General features: G+C 43.1%; 1 protein-coding gene across 1 annotated transcript in view; it reads left to right on the forward strand.

The window, feature by feature from the left end:
- HTT (huntingtin) overlaps positions 1–12,363 on the forward strand; it is a 188,082-nt gene that overhangs the window by 37,697 nt on the left and 138,022 nt on the right. Inside the window, exons 4-7 of the mRNA XM_011935439.1 lie at positions 350–429; positions 2,572–2,710; positions 6,944–7,085; positions 7,730–7,908. Of these exons, the coding sequence (XP_011790829.1) occupies positions 350–429; positions 2,572–2,710; positions 6,944–7,085; positions 7,730–7,908 (540 nt within the window). The remainder of the gene's footprint in view (positions 1–349; positions 430–2,571; positions 2,711–6,943; positions 7,086–7,729; positions 7,909–12,363) is intronic.

A 12,363-nucleotide genomic window follows, 5' to 3' on the forward strand; every position in this document is an offset into this window, starting at 1 on the left:
TTCCATCACTGAACAAACTTCACTCTGTTGAGCAGCATGTGTGGAATTTCATCTTTATTCAATAATTAACAGCTAGGAGGGAATGCTGTTTGCTAGACTCTTGCTTTACTTTTCTTCAAAAGGTTGCTTTTTATTAGATGAGATGGGAATTAAACATGGTAACTTACTTTATGTCTTTATAATTAAAGCCCGCTAGATCTTAAAGTAGTTACCAGATGTTTTATGCATTTAAATGGCCTTTTCTCTAAAAATAGAAAGTAACAATGAAAGAAAATGCTTCGTTTCTATGCAACCCTCTTGGTGACTAGTGTGTGTGACTCTTAATGCGACACTCATTGCACCCCCTCAGAATGGTGCCCCTCGGAGTTTGCGTGCTGCCCTGTGGAGGTTTGCCGAGCTGGCTCACCTGGTTCGGCCTCAGAAATGCAGGTAAGTTGTACATTCTGAATGTTGATTTTTGTTGGGGGCCAGCTGCTACTGATCCTTTATGTCTCAGCTCAGATGTCATTTCAGAAATCTGCTCTGCCCCCTCCAAATGGCAGTCGACCTTGCCCTGTTTATGTTTCCGTCATAGCACTAATCCGTGTCAGAAAGTGTTGCGTACAGTCTGTCTGTGTGCTTGTTCATTTTCTATCCCCCCCTCCCCCAAGAGACTTATGGGATGTGTGCCCCAGGACAACAGGGGTCTTACTGTCTTACGCTCTGTTGCAGCCTAAACAGCAGTAACAGTGTCTGCACATAGTACTCGCTTAAATGATTCTTGCCAAATTGTTGAAGGTTGAGGTACCAGTTTCATTACTGCTGACTGTAGGAGTTATAGCAAAATATCCATTTGTCTATTACATGAATTAAAAATATAGTTGTTTCACTGTGAATAGTTTTGTCTAGTCAAAACAATTGTGTCTTAACGGATTGAGAAACAAAAGTAGGACTACTTTTCATCAGCTCCCTCCTCCTTAACCTGCAATACAAGCTGATGCTGATGTCCCATAGACCCTCAGCTCCATCCTGAGTCACTGGGAACGTGGTCTAAACCCTCACTATTAGTATGAACTGAGTTTCAGTAAGAATCTTACATGGGTCGGGTGTAGTGGCTCATACCTGTAACCCCAGCACTTCAGGAGGCCAAGGCAGGTGAATGGCTTGATTCAGACTAGGCAATATGGTGAAACCCCGCCTCTACAAAAAATACAAAAATTAGCCGGGCATGGTGGTGCGTGCCTGTAGTCACAGCTACTCGAGAGGCTGAGGTGGGAGGATCACTTGAGCCTGGGAGGTGGAGGTCGTGTTGGGCCAAGATCACATCACTGCACTCCAGCCTGGGCAACAGAGTGAGACCTGTCTCAAAAAAACAAAAAACAAAAAAAAGCTTATATGGGTGCAGAGGTATAATCACTAAGGAAATTTCTTTTTGTGTAGTCTTTTTTCTTTTACTGTCATTTCAAAAAATGTGTTATATTTCTGAAGTAACACATCCAGGTTCTCCACATAGCAGCCAAAGTGACCTTAAAGAATATAATTGGGTCTTGTCATTCCCTTATTTAAACTCTTGTGCCCGTTTTTCTTCCTCCTGATGGTTTGTTTGTTTTGTTTATTCCCCTCAGTTCTCAGCAAAACAGTCATTTCCTTAGGGAGGTTTCCCTAGCCTCCCTGTCTTTCCCTGTCCCAGGAGCCTCGTGGTGTGGTCACTGCCCTCTGAGGCCCTGCTTGTTGCCAGGCTCTGCCACTAGAGGGCAGGGCTGCACCACTCCTGGCACCTCGCGCCTGGCCTGCCCTGTCACACTGTTTGCTGGGTGAATTCTTGTGATCTGTGACTCACTGCTCTGTGTCCTACACATTGTGCTTTTCTTCTCCCCTCACGACACCATTTGTAATTCTCCTTTTTCAGGAAAGCTTTATTTCCATTAAAAAGTTTTTGTTTTTAAAATGGTATTTTCTTACACTATTATTTTCTAATTAAAAATGAGTATTTTGGCAGGGCGCGGTGGCTCACGCCTGTAATCCCAGCACTTTGGGAGGCTGAGACGGGCGGGTCACGAGGTCAGGAGATCGAGACCATCCTGGCTAACCCAGTGAAACCCCGTCTCTACTAAAAATACAAAAAAAAAATTAGCCAGGCGAGGTGGCGGGCGCCTGTAGTCCCAGCTACTCGGGAGGCTGAAGCAGGAGAATGGCGTGAACCCGGGAGGCGGAGCTTGCAGTGAGCTGAGATCGCGTCACTGCACTCCAGCCTGGGCGACAGAGCGAGACTTCGTCTCAAAAAAAAATAAATAAAAATAAATAAATAAAAGTAAAAAAAATGAGTATTTTAAAAAGTATTATGATTTACTGCAAATAATTTTTAAACCCAGCCTTTTAGATCCTCTGTGATCATAAGAGAAATGAAGGATGTCTCCCGACACTTGAGCTTCATTCACATTTCATTCTCCCGTTCTTTCAGCTGAGCTTTGCCCATCCCCATTAGGGACCGTTTGGCATATGAAACTGGCTTTTCCCTAACAGGGAACGAATTGCTTCTATTTCTCCTGAAGGAGAACTGGAGGAATGACTTGCGTTCTTTTGCATACACAGGCCTTACCTGGTGAACCTTCTGCCGTGCCTAAGTCGAACAAGCAAGAGACCCGAGGAATCGGTCCAGGAGACCTTGGCTGCAGCTGTTCCCAAAATTATGGCTTCTTTCGGCAATTTTGCAAATGACAATGAAATTAAGGTACGATTGTTGCCTCAGATCACAAACATGCGAGTGATGCTGTGAGTGAGTCTGTGGAGGGTTAGGGCTTCTGAACAGGGAGTCATGTGGGAGTGCTTCTTAGAGTATGTTGTATGTCGTAATTTAGACTACCATCATTTGTGTTATTTTTGAGGCACCTAAAGACTTCTTTCCACTTCTGATTTCTTACTGTGGGGTGAAGAGTTGAATTGGGAGATGGTTTACAGATGCAAATTCAGAAGGCGTATTTCCAGAGCAGATTGGTTTTCGGTGTACTAGAGTGACTGTACTAGCTGTGGAAAGATGGCTGTGCCAGGACTGCAGGTAGGAGAAGGCTCACTGACGAGGCCTTGTGGGTCTGAACGTCCTGCAGCTGTCAGGGCTTGTTGGCTCCCTGTTGTGCATTCCAACAAACCACCTTCAAATCCACTTTAGTGTTTGTTTATAATGTCCAGAAATAGTGACCCTGTCACACGCTCTACAGATTACGGGTTCCTAGCCTCTTCCTTTTTGGTGGGTCAGTCCTGGGTTTGAGCCCAAGTGGCCCTCTTGGAAGGTGATGATTCACAGTGGGTAGAGTGGAATCAGATGGACTTGGATTAGAATTCTGTCCGCTTTACTGGTTCTTTTCCTCTAGGCAAACTACCCAACAGCTCTAAGCCATTTCCTTCATATTCTGAAAAATAAGCCTTAATGGGACCCATATCGGGCAATTCTGAGAGTGAAATAAATGAATATGTGTTAGAGTGTAGCATAGTCGCCCACAGGAAGGGCTCAGATGTTAGCTGCTACTGCTCCTATTAGCTGAATGACTTGCAATAAACTGTTAGCCTCTCTCATGTTTTTTCTCTCAGCTTTGAAGTTTTCTTGTTAATACTAAGGAGATATTCAAACTAGTCATGGGGTTTTGGAATGACGAAGGGCGATCATGAATCTAAAGAGTTTAGTGTGGTAATTCATCATGCTCAGTAAATGGTAGCTGCTGCTTGCTGTTATTTTTATTACCATCTCTTTGGAATGGGAGTAGGTCTCCTTTGTGGTCAGAGGCTGTGAGAGCTCCACAGCGCCAGTCTGCCGGTCTGTACACTGGGCTCTGATGAAGGCAGTTCCCTCTGTGATATCTCTGGCTGTCAGAGCTCAGATGATAGATGGTATTTTTGTACTCTTAGTTCTCATCATTTTCATGATTCCGATCACCATTTGAGTATGATGATGCTAACACTTTGTTGAACATAGAGTCCATTAATTACTTCCTTCCTGAACCTTAGGTATTTAAAAAAATCTATTCTGCTACCTCTCTGCTTTATTCAGATTGATTATTAAGAGCCTGGTACAGTAGCTTGTGCCTATAATTATAGCTACATGGGAGGCTAAGGTAGGAGGATTGCTTGAGGCCAGGAGTTTGAGACCAGCCTGGGTAACATAGTGAGACCCTATCGCTAAAACATGAAAAAAGTTAGCTGGGCATGATGGCACGTGCTTGTGGTCCTAGCTACTCAGGAGACTGAGGCAGGAGGATTGCTTGAGCCCAGGAGTTGGAGTTCGAGGCTATACTGAGCTGTGATTGTGCCACCACACTCCAGGATGGGTGGCAAAACAAGATGCCATTTCTTAAAAACAAAACAAAACAAAACAAAGGTATTATCAGTGAAATTCAATAGTACCAACAGGATTATAAACAAAGATAGTAGTTCCCTTCCTACTTTTTCTCTTAATCCTTATGTCTTAGAGGCAAACATAACTCTTAGTGTTTCTTCCAATATTTACTTCCACATTTCTTTCTTTCTTTCTTTCTTTTTTGAGATGGAGTTTTGCTCTTGTTGCCCAGGCTGGAGTGCAATGACGTGATCTTGGCTCACCACAACCTCCGCCTTCCGGGTTCAAGCGACTCTCCTGCCTCAACCTCCTGAGTAGCTGGGATTACAGGCACGCACCACCACGCTCGGCTAATTTTGTATTTTTAGTAGAGATGGGGTTTCTCCAGATTGGTCAGGCTGGTCTCGAACTCCTGACCTCAGGTTATCCGCCCACCTCAGCCTCCCAAAGTGCTGGGATACAGGCATGAGCCACTGCACCCGGCAACTTCCACATTTCTAAATAACATGCTTCTGCTATTTTTGTTTTTTTTTTTTTCAATTTTAGACATTTTTTACTTTCACACTATAGGGGTGTCTTTTGGAGCACATGTGCAGGTTTCCATCATGCACAACTAGAGGTAGAGTTGTTGGGTGATAGGGTGTGTGCATGTCAGCTGCAGCAGAAACTGCCAAATAGCTTTCCTGAGTGCTTGTACCAGCTCACCCTTTGGCGCTGTATATGGGGACTCCAGGAGCTCTGGTCCTCGCTAGCACTTGGAATTGCTGATGCTTTTACTTTTAGCCTTCCTGATGGGTATTTTCTGGAATCACATTATGATTTTAATTTCCATTCCTTAAAGTACCCTTGGCTCTGAAGTTTAATGATTAATGCATCTCTTCCTTTTTGAAGTACTCTTAAAGGTATGTTGTGCCTGTGTTGAAAACTGGAGCTATCTAGTCTAAAATACAGTGTACGTCCTCCCGGTTTGAAGAGTTGTGGCATGGCCTCGGGGCCTCCTGTTAGCTGCCTTAGAGAAGGGATTCTTGGGATTGTAGAGATTAGACCTGAGGAGGCCCCGTGGAGCTCTCAGACTAAATGTTTTTCTTTATTATTCCAAACTATTTAAGCTCACTGTGTGCTGACTCATCATAATAATGAGTAGCTCTCATTGTGCTTGTATATTTGGACCAATAGAATGATTTTTTTTTTTTGAGACACAGTCTTGCCCTGTCACCTAGGCTAGAGTGCAATGGCACAATCTTGGCTCACTGCAGCCTCTGCCTCCGAGGTTCAAGCGATTCTTGTGCCTCAGCTTCTTGAGTAGCTGGGACTGCAGGTGTGTACCACCATGCCTGGCTAATGTTTGTATTTTTAGTAGAGACGGGGTTTCACCATGTTGGCCAGGGTGGTCTTGAACTCCTGACCTCACGTGATCTACCCGCTTAAGCCTCCCGAAGTGCTGGGATTACAGGCATGAGCCGCTGCACCTGGCTGAAGTAGTTTTTTAAGATGTGAATATCTTTTCTTACAGCTAAAAAAATTTGTCAGAGATAATTCTACTTTATTCTCCAGGTGGTTTTTCAGGGAGAAATTGGAGGCAGTAAGCCACTGGGGGAGTCCTGGGGCTCGGTGGCTCGGTGGGTTGGGGGGGAGGTGTGGCTGGAGTGGGGAGAAGTCCTGTGGCTGGGGTGGGAGGAAGTCCTGTGGCTAGGGTGGGGGAGTCCTGTGACTGGCATCTCATCATGTGCCTAACAGTGTCCAGAGGTCTCGTGTAAATTCCCTGGGAGTCGATAAGCCTCTGAGAAACAGAGGATGCTAACCACGCTGTGGCAGAGAAACTTGTTATAAATCAGATGTCCGTTACTAGTTTACTGCTTGTTTGCCTAGGCATAGCTCCGACAGGGTCCCTGACTCATAGTGATTGCTCAGTGCATGCTGAACAATGATTGGAATCAAGTCATGGCTCAGAGCATAGTTTTGAATAATGGGAAATGGATGTTCCTAAGTAACATAGTCACCAAGATACTGCGACTAGATGGGTCACCCCTTTTCAGTTTTAGGATATTTTTATCAAGATTTAAATGGTCATTAGAATTATAGCAGTTTCTCCTTTGGATTGTCCTAGAGGCCCAGTGAGAAAGTATTCCCTAATTTCTCAGGAGAACAGTTGTGGGTAGCGTGCTGTCATGTCCAGTTAAATTGCAGATGTTTCCGGTTGAAGATGTTCCAGTCCTGAGAACTTTGTGACATTAGCAGGACTTTTACAAGCCATCTCTTAGGGTGGGGCATTACTGTAGTTGGCTGGTACTCTTTTCTCCTTAACTTTGTCATTTGTTGATTTTTTTTTTTTAATTGTCCCCAAATACTGTGGGCAGAGTGTATCTAGAATTGAGGCCTCCACCCCTGCAGAGAGGACATGGATGCTGAGCAGTCCCCTGAGTGAAGATTATAAAGAAGCAAATAGAGTACACGTGTCTGTGAACTGCTCTTGAGTGTCCCAAATTCGGGGTACTTCAGTTCAGCTATAGGAAAAGCCTCAAACTGTATATACTTTGCAAGAATTGGAAACTTCTAATTCAAGTTAAGTTTTATGGAATGCATGGTAAGCTTCATAGAAGCTTCATCTTTTATCTGCTTGGACTTTTGCTTCTATAGGTTTTGTTAAAGGCCTTCATAGCAAACCTGAAGTCAAGCTCCCCCACCATTCGGCGGACAGCTGCTGGATCAGCAGTGAGCATCTGCCAGCACTCAAGAAGGACACAGTATTTCTATAGCTGGCTACTAAATGTGCTCTTAGGTAAGGTGGAGGCATACGAGTGGAAGGGTCTCCAGCATGTACTCATGATAGACCTTTGAAATAATTAAAATCAGATGATCCCTCAGCTTCTAGACCAGGCTATTTGGCACTGGTTGACTGAATGTGAACTGCATTGGGGCTGCTGTGAGCACGCATGGGTCTCTGTGACCCTGCAGATGCAGCCATGCCCAGGGACACCTAGCTGGGCAGTGGGTGTGGGCTGGTGTGAGCCCTGCCTGCCACCCAGGGCCTGGTCCTCCATCTGTGCCGGCCCTGACTATGGTGAGTCTGTGAGGCTTGAGACTGTGCCTCAGGTCCCTGTGGGTTCTCTGTAGGCAGTTGACAGTTTCTCCTATTGTTTGGGTAACTGTGGAAATGAACACTGGCAAGTGCTGAAGTGAGCATTGGACTCGTGATATGAAATAACGACCTGACTTTCAAAGGCAGTGAGGCTCACTGGAAAGGACCCTGCTAAGCCAAGGATATGGGTGTGTAGCCACTCCCAGTGGGCCTCATGGTGTACTCGTTCACGGTCATGTTCGTGCCATATTGATCTCTCAGGATCTCTTCTTTTTTAACAAATTAAGCGGGGAATCTGCAAACAGTGAGTTGGATGTTAAGATATCTTACTGCCGCCCCCACAGGCTTACTGGTTCCTGTCGAGGAGGAACACTCCACCCTGCTGATTCTTGGCGTGCTGCTCACCCTGAGGTATTTGGTGCCCTTGCTGCAGCAGCAGGTCAAGGATACAAGCCTGAAAGGCAGCTTCGGAGTGACACGGAAAGAAATGGAGGTCTCTCCTTCTGCAGAGCAGCTTGTCCAGGTAGGAGCACAGGGTTTACTCTAGGCCCTGCGTGTGAACAACTGACATTCGAAGAACTGATTACTTTGGAAGAGAAGCGGCAGAACCAAGGGTTAGAGGTGTGGACTCTGGAGCTGTGCTGCTCGGTTCCAACCCTAGGTGCTGACCTCTAGCTGCCTTCCCTCTGTATGTCATTGTCACTGTGAGTCAGATGCAGGTGATGCCTCTTCAGGTGCCGCTCTGTTTCTAAAACCAGAGGTTACTATATGTGTTCATCCACCCAGTAAATACTGATTGAGCACCCACTGTGTACTCGGCTCTGGGGTAGGTGCTGGGGATCCCGTAGTGAGTATTTCCGCTGCAGCCTCTGCCCCGTGGAGCCTGTGGCCGGGTGCACTGGTCGAGGCAGGGTGGTATGCCCCCTCAGGGAGGTGGGACGTGGTCCTTTGGGGTGTCAGAACAAAATGTTGGAACTTCTCTTTCCGATGCAGAGAAACCCTGCAGTAATTCTAAAGTACTGTGATTGGCAGTTGACTTCAGTTCTTTGTAGCATGCTTACTCAGGTTATTTTCACTAACTGTGTAACAATGCAGCCTCATTTTAAGCAATTGGATTTTTTGAACTTTACTTAAAATGTTAGGTCAGGGTTTTTATTGTGCTTAATATGTGCCATTTAGCTAAATTTTGTAGGATAAAAAATTGTAAGTGACTTAAAATGATTCTTGCATAGAATCATTAATTGAAGATAATGCTAATAATTTAAGCACTGAGTTAGGTAGTGTTTGTGAAGTGCTTAGAATGCTTCCTGGCACATGTGAAGGCCATGTAAGTGCTGCTTATTGATAAGCAGCTGAGCAAGAGTGAACTCTAAGAAAGTATTGGGACTGAGAGTTCTATTCCAACCAGCTGCCCTTTGGTTATTTTACAGAATAAAAGCAGAGTCTCATGGGATATGACATTTAATTATATTTCCTTCACAAAAAACACTGCTGAATATTTTGTTGAGTAAAAAGGGTGTAGCCATGGTAGTAATACATTTAAAATATAGTTTATTTCATCTTTACCTTACCTGTTTTTTTTTTTTTTTTAGCTGGCCTTATATTGAGAATTCCATACATGCAAAAGTATCAAATCATGACCAGTTATATTTCATTTATAATCCTACTTCTCCCTTTTTTTTTATTACTTGGAAGCAAACCGAAATCATCCTCTTACTTCATCTATAAGTATTTCAGTATCTCTATAGATGAGGACTCTTTTTTATTTTTAAAACTTAATGATGGTCAGGCACAGTGGCTCATGCCTGTAGTCCCAGAACTTTGGGAGGCCAAGGCGGGCAGATCACTTGAGCCTAGGAGTTTGAGACCAGCCTGGGAAACATGGTGAAACCCCATGTCTTTAAAAAAAAAAAACAAAATCAGCCAAGTGTGGTGTGCATGCCTGTAGTCCCAGCTACTTGGGAGGCTGAGACGGGAGGATCACATGAGCCTGGAAGGTTGAGGCTGTAGTGAGCCATGATTTTACCACTGCACTCCAGCCTGGTTGATGGAGCAAGATTCTGTCTCAAAAAAACAAAACGAAACTCCAAAACAATGTCACAAAACAGTGCCATTGTTAGACCTGAAAATATTAAACATTTCCTACATCAAATACCCACTAACTCATTGTAAATTTTTCTCTCTACTCTTTTGGAATCAGCATATAAATAAAATTGGTTGATAAGGATTGTACATCTTTTGATCAACTGGTTCCCCTCCATCCGAATTGTTTTTCCACTTAGAGTTCATTTATTGAGAAACCAGATTGTTTGTCTTCGAAGTTTTCCTGTGGTCTCATATACTGCTTACATCTCCATTGTGTAAATTAACACCTTTTTCTGTTCTCTGTATTTCCTGTACATCAATAATTGGAGGAAAAGCCTTGTCAGATTTAGTGTATATTTTATATCTGAGTTCAGTATTTCTTATATAATATTTTAAGGTAAGTATACTCTTTTAAAAAGTGTTGAGACTACATGCTCAATTTTTTTTAACAGATGCTTTTGAAAAGGCTGCTTGATCATGAAAGTTTAGAGACCATTGGTCTGTTGGGAGAAGCAAATAATTACGAAACGGTTTAGCAAGGTTAAGTGGCACATGGTAGGGCCTGGAGAGGTTCAGTCATGAGCCGTCACTTACGGGCACGTGGAATCTGACCCGGTACAGAGAACTGGGAGAAGACAGGAGCTTTATAGACAGAAAATGTGGTCTTTGCCAAGTCCAGGAGTGAAAGAGTGAGAGAATGCTCATAGCACATGAGTGTGGGTGCATAGACAGAGCAACGGTGGGTCCTGAAAAGGCCTCCAGGCTTTCTCATAGATTAGCAAGAGTGTTGGTTATGGAGGTTAGAAGGAGGTCAAAACTGTGTTAAATTGGGATTGCAGTAATCCTGGAAGGACAGGGATAGAGGGTGAAGGGGAAGAAAGGGTATGGATGTGAGACCTAATTGCTGATTTTCTTAATACCTTTCTCCAAAGTAAATAAATGATATGGCACATTTTTGAACTAGCAAACTCTGGATATGATGATCTGTATAACATATCTTACTCCATCTTCTTTTGACTAATAACTGTTCTTAATTAAATTACCATGAGATGTTCAATTCAGCAAATGTAGTTTGGCTAACCATATTTAATTAGAATTTAATATAATCCTAGGCCTGGCCAAACTATTAAGCAAGTGTGGGCAAAATATTGATAATTTTAGATATGCAGGAGCTCAATTTGCTTTCCATGTGTGCTTTTTAAAAAAGAAATAAATTGAAAAATAGAGGAAGCCCTGAAATCCAAGAAACGAAGTCTCTCACCTAGGCATGCAATAAAAACAATTCTAGGATGATTGTTGTTCGGCGTGTAGTTCATGTTAGAAACCATTCTTCTTGAATAAATAGTATGCTTAAGAAAGTGGGCAGAGGGAAGGCATATGCATATATTATTAATAAGGAGGGAGAAAAAGGCAATTAGTAACCATCCATAGGAGAGCCAGCAAGATTTATAAAGGAAATTCATGATCCAAGTATGAAGCAAAATAAGATGCATAATAAATTTTAAGCAAGTAATAGATTACCGTAAGAGAACCCATTTGACCATTAATCTTGGGGCATTCTCTTTCAAATGACATGGAGTAGTAATGAAATATTTCTTTCTTTCTGAGTCTAGGTTATTGTGACTGGACTCAGAAAGAAAGATTTCATTATTGCAGTGAATAACATTTTTGAACATTATTCATAAATTATGCAGTGAATAACATTTATGGACACATGATACATAAGATACATATTGTTTATTTTTAATTAAGTTTTTCAGCTCAGCTTCTAGGCAGGGAACATTAAATGTAAATAGTGTTACCTAGTAGCATGTAAATGGAAATCTCCATAGTATGAAAGCAGTGCTGTTGGTAACAGAATTTAGGAGGCGACAGATGAGGTGAAGGAAATGTGGGTGCTGATTTCCTTATTACATTGAGAGGAGCCAGGAGATTCTTTGTTCAAAATAGATGGCTTAAGAAGTCAAGGTATAAGCTGATTACCTAGAGCAGGTACCCACAAATGTTTTGTGTAAAGGGCCAGATAGTAAATATTTTCAGTCTTGCAGGCCATTCCAACTCTGTGGCAACTAGTCCCCGCTACCTTTGTAGCACGAAAGCAGCCACAGGCAGCCCATAAATGTGGCTGTGTTCCAGTGAAACTTGATGTACAAAAGCAGGTGTGGGCCAGACCTGAACTGTGCACCGTAGTTTGATGACCTGGGATTCAGGGGTATAGCAGTTACCATCAGAGGAGCTGAAAGTGAGACTTTTTACTTTATACTTTTCTACACTGTCTGATTTTTTAAAAAAGAAACATATGTATTTTATAATACTGAAGATAGGGTTGGCAAATAGCAAATAAAAATACAGGATGCCAGTGAAATTAGAACTTCAGATAAATTATGAGTAATTTTATGATGTAAGTATATTCCAAATCATGTGGGACATACTTACACTACAAAATTATTTGTTGTTTGTTTACAATTTAAATTTAACTGGGTGCCCTTGTATTTTATCTGGCAACTCTAATTAAAGGGAAAAAGAATAAATTCATTATGTTCATATAATGTGATATAGCAGGGGTCCCCAGCCCCCACACTGCGGAGTGGTACTGGTCCATGGCCTGTTAGGAGCCAGGCTGCCCAGCAGGAGGTGAGCAGCAGGTGAGCTGGCATTCCCACCTGAGCTCCGCCTCCTGTCAGGTCAGTGGCAGCATTTGATTCTCATAGTGCAAACCCTATTGTGAACAGAACATGTAAGGGATCTAGGTTGTGTGCTCCTTATGAGAGTCTACTGCCTGATGATCTGAGGTAGAACAGTCTCATCCTGAAACCATCCCCTGGCCCTGTGGAAAAATTGTCTCCCATGAAACCAGTCTCTGGTGCCAGAAAGGTTGGGGAGCACTGTGATA

Source organism: Colobus angolensis, unplaced genomic scaffold (assembly GCF_000951035.1).
Source record: "Colobus angolensis palliatus isolate OR3802 unplaced genomic scaffold, Cang.pa_1.0 Scaffold143, whole genome shotgun sequence".
Lineage (NCBI taxonomy): Eukaryota > Metazoa > Chordata > Mammalia > Primates > Cercopithecidae > Colobus > Colobus angolensis.